We start from the raw sequence: 19,728 nt of genomic DNA, 5'->3' as shown, positions 1-19,728 counted from the left end.
CGGCCCTATATTTTAACTTTTATTTGAGTTTCTACTTTAATGGATGTTTTCCATTAATTGCCAATGTTTAATTATGCTGGATATAAAGTTTTTAAATAGAATACCTTTTTTTTAATGCAGATTTATTTTCTATACCAGTAGCCTTTAAATACATTACTTGAGATATGTTAGTAAGAAGCGGTGTTTATCAGAATTACATACAAGTTAGGAGAGGTCTTCCCTGGTGGACAGGAAAACCAAATGTGTAGGCAGTCATTTTAGACAATGAAAGCTAGAATATGAGTTTCTGAAGGATTAATATGCTTGAAACCCCAAGATAATTGTTTCATCTGAATTATTTTCATTGATTCAGACATTGAGATTTTTTCCAGCTACTTCTCAATCCTGAGCATTGCGGCATGTTGTGAAATTATGGCTTTTGAAGCCTAAGCTTTTTTCAACATCCATTATTTAAATACTTTTAAAGTAGTAGAAGAATTAATTAAAATATATACAATGCCTTTGAATATATAAAGCACATTCCCAAATAGCTGGCGAATGGTAGAATCAGTTCTCAAACCTTGACTTGAAGTTCCAAATCTCTTTTTTCACCATTCTGTATAAGGAAGGTACATGAAACTATCCTTTGGAGAGCAGATCTCGGTAACTGTGCAAAGCAGGAAATTTGATAATTTTTTGAACATCAAATATTTTGAATTTATTTTTATTCCTTTTAAATGGTAAGTATTTAAATAATCTTATCTTTATTTTATGAATATTAAAATAGCACCTTTCTTAAAATATTGTTTTATACAAGGGAACTTCAAAATGCTTGTGGAAAGATAGAATTTGAAGATAATACGAATCTTTCCTTGAACTTTTTGAAGTACCCTTGTATATGGAAAGTTCCTGCATATTATACCATATATCCTGTGATAAAGTTACCTTATGAAGGCTATCAAATGTTTTCATGGTAAATCTTGGTATTTTATTTTATGGTGATTAAAATAGGCAAGAACTTGACATGATATGCTTATCTGTTTTTGAAACCAGAAAAAAAGAACTGTAACTTGTACTGATAAATTTGGAGGGAATACATGTTAAGAAAGAAAAAAAATGAAAGCTTTTATTTTTTAGTGGTAATAATGCCTAGACTAGAAAGAAATTACCTAAGAAGATTTCTACTATTTAAAGAAATATTAGTTCTAGGCTAATAGAAATAAGTATATTCCTTTTAAGACCAGGTTACGTCTAGTCCATAATAGTCCCAAGTAAGTGTGTCATTTTATAAGAATTTTTTTTTTTGAGAATTGAGGAAAATCCTTTTCTGAGATATGCTTTATATGAGGTGAAGATAGTTTTTGATTTTTTTTTTGACAATGGATAGTCAGACAAAGAATATAGTCCTATCTTTTACACATTTGACAAAAGTAACATTCTAATTTATGACAGAAAAAATTTAATAGGCTATAAAATATTAATCTCTGTGAAAGTAATAAGATAAATGTCTGACAGTTATTTTAGAACTTGGTTTTCATAGATGTTGACCTACTGGAACAAGAGCAAAACCTGCATTAGACGATTGGCTGTACGCTTCTCCGTACACTGGTGTCCGATAATAATGCTCTTTAAGGCCATTGGAGACTTCTGTAAGATACACACGTCCATCCACCCACCGCAAATGGCTCCATATCTGTATTGTCTGCTTTTAAGTGACCCATTTGAATTATGTCTGAGCATGCCACACATGTACCCTCATCAAATTTGTTTCACCACATGTAGATATCAGAGAATGTGAGATGTGTTTCGTTGATCATGAAAGCACAGCAAGTCTTCCTCCCTCTGTGTGCTTGCTGACTGCTGACGACATTTTAAGACTCCTGTTGTGTGAAGCGAGAGTTTCACTGAGTAGTATTTGCTACTGCATTTTCTATTCTGTTAAAAGAAAGGTCTGTTACTTCTAGGGTGGTATTGCTTTTCAGTACCTCAATCAGATACACCATTCCATCACGAGTTATTTTACTGCAGCTGACATCGAGGTAGTGTAGGCTACTGTTCATGTACAGTGTGCCTCACATAGCTTTTGCATACCACAGTTTTTTATATCATGCTTACACGTTGTTTCAACAAGGCAGTGATTTTCCTGTAACATTTGGCCTAGATGGACTGTGGACTCTTCTCACCGTACAGTATAGATTGGTTTAGGTTTATTTTCTTAAGTGCTTGGGTTTGCGTTAGTACTGTAGCAAACGTCATCATGCTTTGCATTCCCAGATCACAGTCACCCAGATCTAATTTCTTTAAGGATGAATTAATTTTCAGCATTGCAGCAAAAAACATTCCACCTTTGTTTTCAGTCTCATCTCCAGTTGTTCTTTGGTATTTCAGAGTTGTTTTCATGCATAGTGCTTTAGCAATCAGTTCTTCACTTTTGTGCCCAATGTTATTAGACATAAGGTTTAAGTAAATGAGATTACATTGTTTCATCAATATATGGATGATTCTTTAAAATTCTAAAAAAACATCCAAAAATCTTCACCTGTTATTCTATCTACTGGCATTAAGTGATTGTTACCAGTTAATGTGATTCCTTTTTCTAGTCACACTTGCCCTCCTGGGCCAAGGCCTCGAGTGGTGGCTGGAGTAGGGGCAGGAGGGGGTGAGCTGGCCAGGATGGGAGCGATCTCCCCCCAAATACTCCACATGCTCCTCTCACCTGGTGGGCCATGGCCATGGCCATGGCAGCAGCGCTCTAGTTTTTTAATTCTATTGCCACAAATATTTAGTTAATCAGAACATGGATCATGTTTAAATTCACATGTTGAAAGTCAAACTGAACTAGAATAATTAATATACCTATGTTTTAATATTTGGAGATTGTCTGTTGGGTTTTGGAATAATCATCCTTTTGAGAGTGCTCTTTTTATAGTCTTTACACTATGTGAGGAAGCACGGTTATTTTGATAACTGTCGCCTTTGAGTAGAAAATCCAACTCTAGTTTTAATTTTTTTCAAAAGGCAATTTTCTTAAGGACCGCATTTGTTTAGGAAGGAAAAGCAAATTTGCCAGTTTAAATGTAAATTGTTTTTGGTGATCAGGAAATATGAAAGTAAAGTTTATCATAAATGGAGATTACACATTTTTCTTATATGCAAAATCAATTCTCATTCATGCAGGAAATAGAAGCATTTTGCCTGTATTTGTATTCAAGCCTACCTCTTTAACTCAGAGTAACCTAATGTCCACTGCCTGAAAAAATGCAGATGCCTCATTTTGAAAAGGCATCACAATTATCAGTGGCTTTCAATTAGAAAAGAAAAAATCCCTCAATTTTGTAGAAAATACCTTTAGTACCTGGCTGATGGAACCTAATTTGCAAGCCAATTATAGCCTTGATAAGAGTCTGTGAACATTTCTTTGAGCTGCTTAAGCTAAAAATAAATATTAAAACCTTATTTTAATAGAAAGCTGGTTAAGATATTTTAAAGTCCGTGAAAAGCAAATGTTTTGTTTACATTTTTGCTATATTCTTAAGTACTCATAAGAGTCAATAAGTCCAAACGTGATAACTCAAATATTTTTAAATTTAGACCTCATTTGGTTTTCCTTACTTAAAAACCACTATATTTTGTATGCTCTTAACAAGTTGTGTTATCATCAATAATCATGATTTGTTAGGAATATACTTAAACTATTTAATTAGAATTGTTAACTGAACAAGTTTATCTCCTATCTCAATCTAGAATAGGCTTTGAACTTCAGCTGTGTGATCTTGGATGAGTTATTCAGGTATAATAAAACCTACATCATAGAATTGTGAGGAGCAAATATTTGTTGTAGGAGAAACACATCACAGTTCCCAATAAATCCTAGACGCTCAATTAAATGGCACTGCAGGTTAATAAATGTAGTGGTCACTGTTCTGTACTTATGTTACTTTCTCAACAACATTGGACACAGCTGATTATTCTCTTTTTTGAAACATTTTCTTCATCTCTCAGCTTCGGTGACACAACAGCTCTCCCACCTCACTGGCTGTCTCTTCTAAGTCTTTAAATCCGGCCTCCCGAATTATGGGAGTGCCCCATGGCTTGCTTCAGGGCTCTCTTTTCCTTCTATAATGGTGACACAACAGCTCTCCCACCTCACTGGCTGTCTCTTCTAAGTCTTTAAATCTGGCCTCCCGAATTATGGGAGTGCCCCATGGCTTGCTTCAGGGCTCTCTTTTCCTTCTATAATCTCTCTCTAAATGACAGCATCCAGTCTTAAGTCTTTAAATAGTATCGTGAGTTTAAATTCATTACTCCCTACATGATAGCTCTAGCCTTTCGAGTTCCATACTCATATATTCACCGCCACCTATTTGACATCTCAACTTCAATATTGAATAGGCATCTCGTATTTAAAATGTGTAAATCAGAACTCTTAGTTCCTAGACCTAAACTCCTCTTCCCCTGGTCTTTCTCATTATTTTTAAAAGGTACCACTGTCTCCCATCTATTCAAGTTCAAAGCCTAAGAGTCATCGTTTATTCTTTTTCTCCACTGTCCACATCTTGTATGTTAGCAAGTGTTGGGAGCTCTAACTTCATGATGTTTGTTGAATCCACACACTTCTCTCTACACTTGTTTGGCCTCAATTGTCTCTTACCTGGGCTATTGCAATAGTTTCCCATCTGCTCTCTCTGTTTTCATTTTTGACCCTTTCTAATTCACTCCGACACAGCAGGCAGAGTGATCTTTCTAAAGAGAAACTCAGAGACTTGAAAATTACAAATATGAAATAAATGAAAAACTTATCACATTTTGATCAACTTTATTTATGTATGTACATATGTACGTATGTATGTATGGTGGCTGGCTGGTGTAGGGAACCAAACCCTTGACCCTGGTGTTACAAGGCTACACTCTAACCAACTGAGCTAACTAATCAGCCTTGGATAGACTTTAAAAAGACCCCGTTTTATTATTTTAAACCTGCACATCATGTTTTTCATCATCATTATACTGGAAAAAGAAGTCTCCAAATATTCAGGAACAAAATAAAATTCATCTTAATAAGTACATAACACCACTGCATTAAAATAGGTATCAGCTCATATTTTCCCTTTCTTCTTAGTCTACAGTTCAGTGGTGTTGGGTACCTTCACAAAGTTGTGTAATTGTTACCACTATCTAGGTAAAACATTTTTATCACCCCAGAGGAACTTAATGTCGAGACTTTTTCTTTTACTCTTGAAGCTATCTTTGAAATTTTTCAGCTTGTGGAATTTCCTAGGCAACTGAAAATATTGAGCTATTTTCACAAACTTCTTTATGCTAAGTTTAAAAAACCTGTAAAAATGCCTGAGCATTTTTAGATGAATATGTTTTATGACCCAGTTATATGCATGCATTGAAGTTTAAGAGAACACAAAAGGACAGTCTGGTTCAGATCATGATGCATAGGCAGTGGTGGCAATAAGATGAACAATCACAGTAATGTTACATCAGTAGTTGTGAAGTAATGAATGCTGCTAACCGCACAACACCGATCAATTTATTGCACATTTATGATGGATCATCTGTGTTCTCAGTGTTATAAAAAATAAACATGAGATATGTTAGCTTTGAGACATACATTCTTTGTTTAAAAAACATAGTCACGGGGGTAGAAAGAGAACAAAATGAAGGGTCTGACAAATTTTATGGTGAAAGTGGGCAAAGGGGAAAAAAATCTTGATTTTCCAATGTAGAAATATTTTTAATCTTCATGAAAGATGCATTATTTTTAATAATTATAATTGAGGACAAATTTCAAAAACTTAAGGTACAAATCTGGATCAGAAGTTTTATGTAGGTTTTTCTTTTTCCTTAGAGTTGTAAAAATAACAATAGCCTCACAGGCCAGTAGAGGGCATGATCTTCCCATGTTCAGTTTTCAAATGTCTCATATCGAGACATATTGAGCAAAATATACTACTCCTTGCTAAAAATGTAGGTCTAAAGCGCTGCCTATGAAATGTTCTTGATCCGTGCATGGCCTTGAGTTTTAAGTCCTCAAGGTGTCCAATCGGGACTACAGTTTTTGGTCTGAGCCCTTTATAAGTTGTGAAATGTTTCAGTGAAAACAAAAGGATTGAATTTGTGGAAATTAAGACTGAATTAAAAACTTACTTTGCAGGTAAGATTACTTCTCATGGAGATTTCTATAGGCCCTTTCCATTACCTGGAACAATGTGGGGTGTTTTAGATAGTCAAGAGTTTTGTTGCTTAACAGAGAATAAAATAAGAACAGCACCAGTATGGCACAAACTGAATTCTTTATTTTTAATCCCCATTTCTACTACTGCTATGAGATTTCTGCTTTTACAGAATTTTGAAATTTACTATTAAATTGTTATTTTGCAGTGATTTGTATATCCTTTTTTCTCCCCAGTATAAGAGGCATCGCTCTTCTCATGCACATACCAACAACTTTGCAAAGTCTGTGGTCAACCTTGTAGATTCTGTAAGTACCCAATTTTCTTGAACCTATTTTTACCCAGATGGAATGGTTTATATCTCTGTCTCTATTTGCTTACTTGTTACTATAGTTATGTCTTGGGCAAAAGTAAAAATGCAATTGTTAAGCTCATTTTGGCTAAGAAATCATAAAATGGTCTGTTTCACTAAGAGTAGTGCTATCAGAGCTTCAGGGGACTATTGCATTATTCTCAGAATGCCAGAGATGCATTAGCATTGCTTCTAAGTGATGTCTAGACCCTGTTGTCACCAGAGTCCATGGAGGACAAAAACAGTAGAGAAAATTAGTTACCAAAAAGAGTGTATATTATACTTGGCAAATGAGACTTTGTTAATAACTAGTTGAGCCTTTCTTAAATATATGGTGTTAGCAGAGAAGAACTAATAGATTGAAGCAGAGTATGTTTGGAAAATATAGGTAATAAAAAAATTTTTAAAAAGACACAAATTAATTTTCTTAGTGTTCCCATTATTGAACTGTTTCAGATTTTATTTCTAGATGACAGAATTAAGTGCAGTCCCCAAATAAAACTAATTTAAATCCATAAAATATATATCTCCTTACAGAGACTTCTAACTCTACAAATCTTTAATATCAATATGTTTTTCTCCTCTCATTTTGTAATTACAGAGAATGATGGTTAAGATTTTCTTCCTTCTTCTTATGGAGTAGGAACTCCATAGACATGATATTATGCATTATGTTCCCCAAAATGGTTGAATTTGACTAGTCAGAAGTTAAGTACAGCGTACTACTTTATATATTCTAATATAGTGCTATTCTGTTCAGCTAAATATATTTTTATCTGGTATGTTTCCTCCTAACTGGGAAACAAAAAACTATTTATAAATTGCTGAACATCTAAATGGTGTTTATTTATTCCAAAGAACTGCCTTCTTTTCTGCCTTTCAAACAGTCCCAAACCTCCAATCATGTAAATACTTATAACATATGTTATGTGGCTGGTAGGCACAGCTGGTCAAAAGTGTAATATGTGTGGATGTGCATAGAGTATATCACATAGAATTAGGATTGAACCTCATAGAGCCAAATTCCACCTAGTTTATTAATTTTCTTTAATTTCAGCTCTTGTCTGTCTTGTCAGAGGAAAACTATAAGTGAATATGGAAAAGAGAATCGTACACACATCTTTCCCCCTGCAAATGCTGATTACTTGGTAGCGTCTCCGTGTCAGTCATTTCAGCGTGATTAAATAGAATCACATCCTGCAAAAGTGTAATTTTTATTTTGGGTTACCATGTGCAGTTCTGAAGTTGACCACTAATTTTTGAAAGACATTACACTTACCTCGCTTTTGTTGTATAGTCATTATAGCCTCAGTTTGATTTAGGCTCGATGATATACCTCTTCTTCAGTGTGTTCAAAGATTGTCCATTGTTTTCTTAATTAGCTTGAAAAAAGTACAGAATGATAGCATTCGTTGTAGTTGCTTAATTGTGTGAATTATTTAGCTACTGGGCCACAAGTAGAGAAAGAGAGCAGGAAGGTATTTAAATATTGTGACTGATGCCACCCTGTGGCCATGGTGAGATGGGTGACAGAAATCTGCTTTTTCCTCTTTGGTCTCAGATCTGTGATTCTTTCCCAGTGGTGTTTTAGTTCCCATATAACATGGCCTCCAAGAGTAAGCTAGCCATATTATTTAGTGCTTGTCTGAAGATTTAGTGATCCACTCCAATCCTGCAGGAATAATTGGTTTCACTGTATTTACTCAGAGCCAGTATATCAGGCTCCAACCTGTTACCAACTAGGAGGTTTAGAAGGGTGCTTTTACTGAACCTGTTTTCAATTTGCGTGCTGACTTCAGAGTGTTGACATCCCTACTATCCCCTAGTGAGATGCCAGGCCGCTAAATGTGTTGATCTTGGGATTGAAATACCATAGGAGAGTTGGTGACATGAGACCAAAGCGTATGATTGTTCTTTCTTTCTTTCTTTTTGCTCTTGGAAAAGAGAAATGAAAAGAAAATTCTCTGTGATGAGCTAATTATGACCCCATGTTCTCCTCTCACCTCTCCCGTCCTGTCCTTCCACTGACTCTGATTCACTGATCGTGCATGTTTGACCCAGTGTTTTCCTCCTGCACCTGTCCTGTTGTATACCCTCAGATTTACAAGGAGCAGCTCAATACCAGGGTTGTCCTGGTGGCTGTAGAGACCTGGACTGAGAAGGATCATATTGACATCACCACCAACCCTGTGCAGATGCTCCACGAGTTCTCCAAATACCGGCAGCGAATCAAACAGCATGCTGATGCCGTGCACCTTATCTCGTGTGTACCCATCTATGCTTTTATTGTTCTCTTTGGTTTGACATTTATCTTTATCCTTTTATTGTATCAGTTAAGTTATATATCAGAAAATGTGCCTTGAGCAAGATTGCTATTGATTTCCCTTTCTGCTATATAAGAAAAATGGAGGGAAGATGTCCCGTGCTGGGATGCTGCTGGTTCTACAACCGTAAGATCTACCTTCAGAGCACATGCATGACTTCCATCCTCAAGGTCAACTCGCAACCCGAGATGGTTGTGGTGCCCCAGCCTTCGTTATGGGCAGCAGGCAGAGTCAACTCTTATAAAGCAGATCTGAAAGCTTGCACACGTCGATTTTACCAACCAGTCATTTGTTAGATTGTTGTGGTGCCCCAGCCTTCGTTATGGGCAGCAGGCAGAGTCAACTCTTATAAAGCAGATCTGAAAGCTTGCACACGTCGATTTTACCAACCAGTCATTTGTTAGATTGTAGTTATGTGGCCACACCTAACTGCAAGAGAGGCTAGGAAATGTAGTCTTTTTAGGTGAACCGTTGAATCTGTGGTGCCCCAGCCTTCATTATGGGCAGCAGGCAGAGTCAACTCTTATAAAGCAGATCTGAAAGCTTGCACACATCGATTTTACCAACCAGTCATTTGCTAGATTGTAGTTACGTGGCCACACCTAACTGCAAGAGAGGCTAGGAAATGTAGTCTTTTTAGGTGAACCGTTGAATAAAATTGGGTTTCTGTCTCTAAGGAAGAAGGGTTCTATTCTTTCTTTTTAACGTATAATATCATAGCTGTTCCTTTCCCCACTCATGGTGAAGATATTTTCAGACAGTCCTCCAAGATTCTGTCCTGGAATGAAACCAACCAAAGTATTCTTTCCTTTCCTTTTGCCCTTTACTTTCTTTTCTCTCTGTCTTTAATCAGCAATTTATAATAATCAGCAATATTTTGTGTAACTACTAGATATTCTCTGCTAGAAAAAAGTCAAGGGCTATGGTATGTTTATTTTTGTGTTTTCGATTATGTACTTAGTAGGTGCTCAGTTAATGCTTGCTCAAATGAAATTATTTAACATAACATAAATTTAAAGTTAATTATGACAACATAAATTTAATGGTATTTAAAATACAGTTTTTGATTTCTTGGAGGAAGATGGTTTTGGGATATTCAGTGTAGGAAAGTAGACGTGTGTTGGGAAGAGTTTATATGATGGTCACTCCATTGATTTTCTAATAGTACTTTTTTTTCCTTAAGGCATGTGATATTCCACTATAAGAGAAGCAGCCTGAGTTACTTTGGAGGTGTCTGTTCTCGCACAAGAGGAGTTGGTGTGAATGAGGTAAATTGTATCAATTTTCTTAAAGTGGACTTTACCTTTTCATCTGGTCTCTTTCTTCCCTATGGTCCAGTTAACATCCCTTCTCATGCTTGTTTAGAATGATGATGTCGAGAATATAGCATGAGTGGTTTATGTTAGTGAACAGAAACCAAAGTGGTCCGTTGGGTTCATAATGACATCCTTGGTTATCATAATGATAGTTTTTCATATTTATTAGGCAAATGCAAGCTGAAGATTGGCCCAGAGATTTTTTAGCCATCTATAGATAAGATGTTAAATTCTTTTTTACAAGTTTATTAATGTATCTCTTATAAATTTTTTTTTTTTAGTTATGATGCTCTTCTGCCCACATTAGGTTTAACTCCTTTAAATCAAAGGGTTTACGATATCAGTATCTTTTTTTCCCCCATGTAAATTTTTTCATCTTTATGCCTTCTATCCATAGAGTGAATTGAGACAAATATTTCCTTAATCTCATTGTTTGGATTTTGAGACCTTCATTGTTATCAAGGAAATTCTTAGTTGGTTATACCACCCCAAAAGACTAACCAATTATATCCAAACTCTGGTCAATACTGGAATATATTATACCAGGTTATCCCAATAGCCATCATTCAGTGGCTACCTCTCTTGACATTTTTTTTAATAAATTGAATTTATTTTTGGTTTGGCATGAGTTGAATTGGAGCAGAGCCTTTAGTGACTGGTATTTTATGTTTCCTTGTGAGAGCTTCAAGTTCTGAGAGATGCCACATAGGAAGAGGGGCTTCCTGCTTCTTGGGCCCAGTTGCAAGGAAGAAATGATACGGAGCATATGTGTCTTTAGATGCTGTGAGGCTCTACTTAGGGAACTGAGATGATATGTGGTAACAATTAAGAAATAATAACTAGCTTTGTGCACTCTCTCAAATGTTTCCCACACACTTTCAACTCTGAAAAACAGTATGGTCTTCCAATGGCAGTGGCACAAGTGTTATCGCAGAGCCTGGCTCAAAACCTTGGAATCCAATGGGAACCTTCTAGCAGAAAGTCAAGTAAGTACATTGACCTTCTTACTCACTTTCAGTTGCCATTCTGTCTGTGTAATGCATATCCAGTCAATAAATAAATATTTTTCGTTCAAGTCATTATAGTTTAATTGTAGTATATCCTTCCTCTAAAAAACTTATAAAACAAGCAGCTGGAGGTAATTCTTAATGTTTGGGTTGTAGAAATTTCCCTTTTGAAATCCATAAAATCACACCAGTTTCTCAGTGTGTGAATCAGCTCTTTCTCACACTGCAGGATGTTGGCATTGGGGGTGGTGAAGACTCACTGTCTGGGTTCTAACCAGTTAACTACAGATAAAAGATGCTACATGAGGCTCCGTCACAAGTTTAGTAATAGCACAGTTGGATTAGGAAATAGCTCAGACCTAGAGTCAAAAAGGTTGTCTGGGTTCTAACCAGTTAACTACAGATAAAAGATGCTACATGAGGCTCCATCACAAGTTTAGTAATAGCACAGTTGGATTAGGAAATAGCTCAGACCTAGAGTCAAAAAGGTACTCACGTTTAACCTTTAATTAAACCTACCCGTTTAGTCCCATCAGGAAGGTTGGAGAAGAAGGCTGCCCCATAGGAAGGCCCTGCCCTAGGGCCTTTTAAGCATGGATTCTCTTCTAGTGGGCAGGCAGGTCCAAGAGGGAGTACAAACAGGGCCACAGATCCCATCCAGTCATAAACATGGCCAATGACTGTTAGGTGTCACTTTTTTTATTAATCAGATGAGAAGAAGATGGAAAGACAGGGCTGACTTATCTAGCAGGCGAAGTGTGTAGGGCCCACAATAATTTAAGGAGTCCAGGATAATTTTAAATTTCTTTTAAAATCAGAATAAAATCCAACCTGGGTTATATTCCTCTTTACACCAACACAGTAGTAAAATATAATTTTTAAAACATTTTTGTGGTGAAAGGCACAAGTGTCTAGGGTCCACAGATGTCATAATATGCTTCTGTGGGAAGAGAGACCAACGTGTTCACTTATTTTATTCACGGAACTGGAAATTAAGTGTAAGTCCGTCCCCTCTGTGAAAATACGAGACAGTAAAAGTAAAGGTCTCCCTTTCCACTCCATCCTCCCCGAAGAAGAAAAGGACTAAATCTACCTTAACATTATCCAACATTTTATACTTTTTTTTGTCATTAATGCATAGTATTATGGAAAATTGAAGCAAAATATATGTCCACAGGCTTCTCAGTTTTCTTTGTAGGTACATTAAGTTACCAAGTAACATAGTCTCATCACAAGTGTCTGGTGGCACTTCCCAGATCCCTACAAACTTTCATTTATTAATATCTTGCTCAGAGTTTTTGCTTTCCCAAGGAAACGCCAAGTATGAATTACAGAGGGTTTTAGAGTTCATCAGCTGCCATAGATGCCTTAAAATCAGAAAGGATCATGAGTAGGTTTTTGACCTTGTTTGAAAATCCTGGAGTTGGAAAGAGGCCAGTGCTGGGGTCAGCCAAGAGATGTTGCTGCACTGAATGGTGCAGTAGGGTGAGAAACAGAGTTCATTCCCAGTGCCTGCCATAGTTCCTTCCTTCCTAAGCTTCTTTATTCCTTTGTGGATTGTTTGTTTAGGCAGCTGTTCTATTAGTTTCAAACTTTGAGTTTTAAAAATCCATTTGGAAGTCTTTCTTTAAAAATATCTTTATCAGGGCTGGACTGTGGCTCACTTGGGAGAGTGCAGTGCTGATAACAGCAAGGCCACAGGTTCGGATCCCTATATAGGGATGGCTGGTTAGCTCACTTGGGAGAGCGTGGTGCTGACAACACCAAGTCAAGGGTTAAGATCCCCTTGCCGGTCATCTTTAAAAATAAATAAATAAATAAATAAAATAAAAGTATCTTTATCTATGATAGAAAAGAGAATAGGAAAAAATAAATGAAGAGAAGAGCCCATCACAATATCAGTGTCAATTTCTAGTATCTAAGTAAGTTTATGATTGTAGTTTAATTTAAGTGATCATGTGCACTTCTATTGCAGTTTGCTCTCTTTGGCTCAACTGTTATTTAACATAGTGTTCTTTAAGTCTCTTTTTGATCCTTGCTTTCAGTCTGGCAAATTGCATTCTCTTCTCTAACTTCCAGCATGCTCTGTTAGGACTTCAGTGATGGTTCCTTGTGTTTGTGCAACAGAGCTTTACAGTTCACAAGACAGCACACAGATACACTATCTCGTGTGACCCCCCAGAATCACTCTGGGAGATAGGCAGAGAGATGTTATTCTCATTTTAGAGGTGGAAATGCTGAGACTCAAGAAATGCTAAGTCACTTGCCTGTGAGACTCTCATGGTAGAACTGGACTAGAGGACAGGCTTTCCAATATCTAGATGAGGGTGCTTTTCATTAAACATTGGAACTAGGAACCTAACTGAGTTGTCTGAGTTACAAAATGAAGAGTCACAATTTTATTTCTTTTCTACTGTCTTCTTAGGAACTGATCTGTATTTCTGGAAAGAATAAGGAAATACTGATTTAAAAGAAAGAAATTTGTTCTAAGAATCTTCATATTCTGTATCTATTTGGCATGGCATTGGTAATAAAGAATAATTGTAAGAGCTATAAAGCAAATTAAAGACGTGACTTGTTTCCTTTTTCTTCTATTGCCTTTATTGTTTCATTGGACTAGAGTGTGACTGCACAGAATCCTGGGGTGGCTGCATCATGGAGGAAACGGGGTAAATTTCATTACGCATGCATTTGCTATATGTCTTTCCCTAAAATTGCTGCATGTAATTAGAGACACAGGATCTCAGGTACTAGTCTTTTAGACCAAGCACTTAGTATAAATTCAACAGTTAATTGTCTGACATTTTAAAACTGAATGGGCTAATTCATTTTATATTTTAATTTTTTATTTAAGGTTGGTGATAAAAGTAAAATCTATTAACTACTTCTACTTCTTATTAACCCTTAAAGTTTTTACTTTACTAAATGCTTCTAAGTTTAGAAGAGTCATTAACTTTTTAGTACACTTAGAATAAAAGCCATTGTCTACTTGGAGCAGTTAGGGAAAATCAATTTAGTCATCCGTTTATATTTTAAGGAACTCGTAAATATATATATATATATTTACAGTAATAAAATTGTACTGTACTGCTTATATAATCAATAAAACCTCTTTTTAAAGACAAATTTATCGTGTCTAGATTAGGGAGTCTTCTAGTGACAGATAGTCGGACATTTCCCCACCTACCTTTTCTTTTGTGGATATTTGGGAACTAGAGCCGCTGCCTGACACCTACCATTGCTTCAGTGAACCAAGCCCTGGAAACATTGCCCCTCTCCCATGGACCTGTGTCCTGTGGGAGCCAGTGCCCAAGCTGTACTTACGCCTTGTAGATGGGAGAGATTTCCTCGCCCTGTGCTTTTCCTGCTTCCTTTGCCCATGACAGACACCTGCCTAACACATCGGATATTTCTGGTCCTTTCCCCATCTGTCTGAGCCCCAGGTGCTAGAGGCTCTGACCTACATGTACAGAGCCCCTTCCTCATTCTTCCACCAGACCCTCCCAGGGTCCAGCTCCTGGGGAGAAGAGGAGTGTGAGCAGGAGGATTTACACAGAGACAGCTTTTATCCCTGCTACTTTACAACAATTTTCTAGAAATGCAGTTTAAACTTGAAACTGTTAGTTTCACGGTCCCCTTACTGTTGTACAATAGTTTAGTAATTTATGGCTTAAACAGGCTTTTTAAAGGACTGCTATAGGAAGGTAACACCATTTATAATATTGGCTCTATATGGAGATGTCTTCTGTCTTCCAAAGTCCCAATTTTTAAATGAGGTTTTGGACTGACTATCCATAGGATATAATAAAACTATTTAAAGTTAATATATATTTTCTCCAATATACATTTCTGTATAGTTCTTGTAAGAGATCACTGTGAACAGTGGCAAGTTTTACCTACTTTCATAAACTAGCCTCACACATCAGAAATACATAAACTATTCTATTACATCCTAGAATAAGTGTCCTACCATTTTCAAATCAAGAACTATTACAAATATTCCCAAGGAATCAGTATGTAACATTCAGCTTAGCCTTGACCATGTGATTAATATTCCTCTGTGTACTGACATAAAAGTATTGATTTGTTTAAGTAAATCTCAGAAAGGCTCATTTTATATTCCTGCTAAAATCATGAATATCACTAAATAGTATTTGAAACTGAGAATAAAGAGCTTACCCCAATTCTGTTTTTACTGTGTGTATACACAGTAGAAACATAGGTACATATATATGTATTGTCTAACACATCTCTTTAGGGTTTCCTTGTTTACTGGAATAGTTGTTTTTGAAGCCTACATTATATAATCTTTAATAAATTGACCCTCACAACTCCCTCCTCCAAATTAAAATGTAGTAGATTCATGAGTTCCTTTTATTTAAGACAGAGTCAAAAAAATGCTTGCCTTTACTGAGAACTAGCAAATAAAATTATCACACTTTAAAATACATGAAGATGTATTGTGATGAGCTTTTCAAAAACTGTTCAAGCCAGGTCACAAAAGTTCTTGACTGCTGAGAAGGTTGTAACCTAGCCCCCAAATCTGTGATTTTCTTTGAATTTCTATTTTTATAAACACTGCCACACATACTTATTTGGGAATTTGAAAATAAGTGCCTTGTCAAAATTTGTGTAGATTCATCTGGATCCGGAGGGAACATTTTGTTCTAATCCAAGGATTTTAATTTCCTTTTCTGATGGCCGCCTTTATAATTAATTCTTTGTTTTCTCAGGGTATCCCATTCCCGAAAATTCTCAAAGTGCAGCATTTTGGAATATAGAGACTTTTTACAGAGAGGGGGTGGATCCTGCCTTTTCAACAGGCCAACCAAGGTTAGTAACTTAGAAAGTTTATTTATTTCTCCACTGTTTTACAAAGGAATTGTGCTGAATATCAGATACTTGTCTTGGAAAGCAGGTTTCCTGTCAATCGGATTAATATTTAGTTACAAAAAAAAGCCTTATGTTGAAGACTGAGTCCTGTTTAAATGAATGACAAAACCATAGATTCAGTGTTCTAAGAATAGTTTCTTAGTGCTAGCGCAACACCCCGCCCCCACCTGCACCCCTGACTCTCCCCTCCAAAAAGCAAACAATCCTTCAATTAAAATATCTTTGAAATTTTCATGTTAGAGTTTTCAACCTGCTGCTAAGAGATAGTAGGTTAGATTAAGATAGAATATTACTTTAACCCATTTATCTGATAAAAATTCCATTTCCCCTTGACATTCTCTCTAGGGGCCTAACTAATTTCTCGACTATTTTGAGTGCTCTCTTCTCCTGGGCAGGAATCATTACTAAAATTGGTCATCTAAAAATAGCCTAAGGTATTTATGGATGCCATGAATGCAAGTATGTATTTATATTGCATAATCTCTTTATCTAGGGAGGTCCACATTCTCAATTGGCAGTTCATCAAAATTTGTATATACAGTGTCACAATTCCTTTAATTCAGAAAAGTCTAAAATTGTTTTCTATGAGTTTTCAGAAAAAACATTTGACAGTAAAACTTGTTCTAAATGGAAAATATTTATCCCTCATAGTGTAAATATTTATAAGTCTTACTGCAGAAATATTAATGTATTTATTTATATGGTGTGTCCCAGGCCCTTCGGGACTATTACATAGAACATGGTAAATGCATCCTACTTTTCTAAAATCTAGCAAAGCCAGAATTCTCAAACTTACAGGCTATAAAGCTTTTGGATGAGATCTACAGTTGCATGTGTGGAAATGTCAAATTTCATGTCAAATTTCAAATTTTCTTTTAAAACACTACTTCATAAGTCAAATATCGTTCATTGCTGTACAAAATGTTTAATATTCTACAAATTGAGAGAGTGGTGAAATCATATTAACCTTTAAAAGAAAATCAGTAACTAATGTGGATAATTAACATACACTGCCGTAGTCAGGGGATGGTAGTTTGATGCCTGACATCTGTATAAAATCTTAGTAAGTCTGCGTATAAAGAAGCAGGACTTTTCAAGTGACCTTGCAACATTAAAGCCATTGTCTGCCTTTAATGGCATTGATCTCAACACAACAGAGATGTGAAAGCTTCAAAGTGTTTAAACTGAGTGAAATAAGTAATGATGAACTAATGTGAGTTACTAGCATTTTTGAATTGCAGTTTACACAGCTAATTTTACCTACCTTGTAGCTTACCACCTAATTATAAGCATCATGCTTGAGGAAACAACACTAACTTGTTTGGAAAGGTTAAGGTTTCTAGCATCCGCGTAAAAATTCATCACTGGATTCTGAAATTGCCTGTGAGTAGGAAGAAAATTATTCCAATAACTTGGAAATTATATAAAAATAATATATATCCTCAATTTTAAAAGTTAGTAAATATGGAATGTTTTCTCTTTTTGAACTGCATACTACAATGGTTAAAAAAACAACCCTATGGATTCCAGTGAAATAGTGTATATGTACATATCAAAGAACTGACTCTCTTCCCTAAGTGTTTTTAGTCATATGTTATGTGTTATTTTCACACTATCTATGCACATGTTTTCTGTGCTTTAGGAATCTTCCCAACTGCCACGTTTTCCATCTGGTTTGAGGTAGTGACCTGTCCATCTCAGGATGGAGAAAGAATCCTAAGAATGGAAGAATGGTAGGCCTGACAGAACGTGCTGGTCATGTTCTAGCCGGGCCTTCCCTTTTCCATTTTCTCCTGTCTACTAATCAAAGTACCACAGAGATTAGGACTGTTGATTTCACTCACTGGACTTTCCCACAGAGGAGTCCCACTCAGGTAGCCTGGAAACCTTTCTTCCTTCTGATAATAGTTTTGCCTTCCTGGAAGTGGAAGGAGGATTAGGTCTTTCTCAGGTGGACCCAATGGAAGGCCACCCTTCCTGGGGATGTGCACAGCTGCTGGGGACAGTCTCTTTCTTCCTCTCATGTTTGTGGCTCTGAACATTTGGTTTGGGATGTGCTGCTTCAGTCTTCACCCAGGGGTGGTGATCATGCCTGGAGAAATCCTGCCTCAGGTGGTGGGAAGTAGGCATGTTTCTCATAAATAATCAACTGCCTCAACAATCGGTCTATAATAGAGTTTATCTCACAAGCAAGTTCATGGCACCAAAAGGGTAGATTGATCAGAAATTTGACTCTTCCATTGCTCCAGGAATGATTGGGAGATTTCTGTATATCCATGCATATGTCTGCACATTTATTTAATATGCTTCAGACAGTGCAGATTTCTTTTCAATGAGAATGATGGGTTTGGATTTCTAGCAACATTTTTTCTCTAAGTTTATTTGCATTTACTTGATTGTATATATCAAATTTGGCTGTAACTGAAGCATGCTTAAATTTTTGATAATTTTTGTGGCTTCTTAGCTGCCTTCTCAGCAAATTAGATATCTGTGAGTCTTATTAGCAATGCATTTTAGACCCATTAGCAAATATGAAAAGTGATCTATTCTTCTTGACAGCTTATCTCCATAAAAAGTAACTCTAATGCTAGAGGTTGTCTCTGGAGCCCAGTGCAGAGAATCCCCCCAAGAGATATTACCCCATTTCAAATATGTTCTTTAGAAATGTTATTAATAAGTGAACAGTTTTTCCCACACAGACATCATTTATAAGATGGCGAAACAACAGATCACAGAATATCACGTGATCGCTGATTATAGGGCCATGTATGTGGCCCAGTTGGTGTGCTGATTTTCTGTGCTAAATTGAAACAGTTTTCCTTTCCCTGCCTAATCTCTTTCAGCTGTTTGAGCCCACAGAATNATCATGAAACCTTTCTGTGTTGTGTATTATTTTTGTCTTCATAAAAATAGATTGGAATGTACTAGAGCTAATGAATATTAGTAGAACTTATCAGGGGTGGGGTGCTGGTTAAAACATAAGCTTACTCTTTGGGAGAGAAGCCCTTTTATAGAAGTTCATACTTTGCTGAGAGATATGGCAGGAAGGAATCTATCATTGTTTAGAGTGACTAATTCTTTCCCCAATATTTGCTTACGGTTGAACAAATATACTCATTTGGATTATGCATAAGTCACATGTGGAGGGGATGCTGGCTGAGCAGTGGGTGAGATTCCTCACTTACTCACATGAGGTGTTTTCTCTAGGAATGCTATGGATTGTGTTGCAAGAAATGCTCTCTCTCCAATGGGGCCCACTGCAGTGACGGGCCCTGCTGTAACAATACCTCATGTCTTGTGAGTTCCTTGACAATTTTGTCTTCCTCTTGATTGACACATTGGCTACCTATCTGAGTGTGTATATTGAACATTTGTGTAGCTTGTTACAAATTTGTTGGTTACAGTGTGCATATTAGTCTGGCAATTTTGTAGAATCAAGAAATCTAACCAAATTCTATGGATTATACCATTTACTTTTACTATTTATTATTCACTATCAACCATCTTATCCTCCAAAGTCTCCTTAAGAAAATACCTATAATGCTTCCAAAATAAACATTGGGAGTTGCTCTACTAATACAGGTGAAAACCAAATTAAATTGTTAAATAGAACAGGGACAATTCCTGTGGTCTTTTTAATAATATGACCTATTTATAACGTTTTTTTAAAAAAAA

At 36.3% G+C, this 19,728-nt stretch overlaps 1 protein-coding gene and 1 pseudogene across 1 annotated transcript in view; one reads left to right on the top strand and one right to left on the bottom strand.

Moving 5' to 3' along the window:
- Nucleotides 1–19,728, top strand: part of ADAM23 (ADAM metallopeptidase domain 23) — a 92,135-nt gene that overhangs the window by 37,145 nt on the left and 35,262 nt on the right. Inside the window, exons 8-15 of the mRNA XM_008588525.1 lie at nucleotides 6,398–6,469; nucleotides 8,613–8,776; nucleotides 10,021–10,105; nucleotides 11,049–11,139; nucleotides 13,781–13,829; nucleotides 15,894–15,993; nucleotides 18,897–18,917; nucleotides 19,261–19,350. Coding sequence (XP_008586747.1) covers nucleotides 6,398–6,469; nucleotides 8,613–8,776; nucleotides 10,021–10,105; nucleotides 11,049–11,139; nucleotides 13,781–13,829; nucleotides 15,894–15,993; nucleotides 18,897–18,917; nucleotides 19,261–19,350 — 672 coding nt within the window. The remainder of the gene's footprint in view (nucleotides 1–6,397; nucleotides 6,470–8,612; nucleotides 8,777–10,020; nucleotides 10,106–11,048; nucleotides 11,140–13,780; nucleotides 13,830–15,893; nucleotides 15,994–18,896; nucleotides 18,918–19,260; nucleotides 19,351–19,728) is intronic.
- Nucleotides 1,514–5,912, bottom strand: LOC103603941 (annotated as a pseudogene).

This window comes from Galeopterus variegatus, unplaced genomic scaffold, assembly GCF_000696425.1.
Source record: "Galeopterus variegatus unplaced genomic scaffold, G_variegatus-3.0.2 Scaffold4877, whole genome shotgun sequence".
Lineage (NCBI taxonomy): Eukaryota > Metazoa > Chordata > Mammalia > Dermoptera > Cynocephalidae > Galeopterus > Galeopterus variegatus.
Note: the sequence above shows the minus strand (reverse complement) of the source record. Positions and strands in the feature narration are given on the sequence as shown.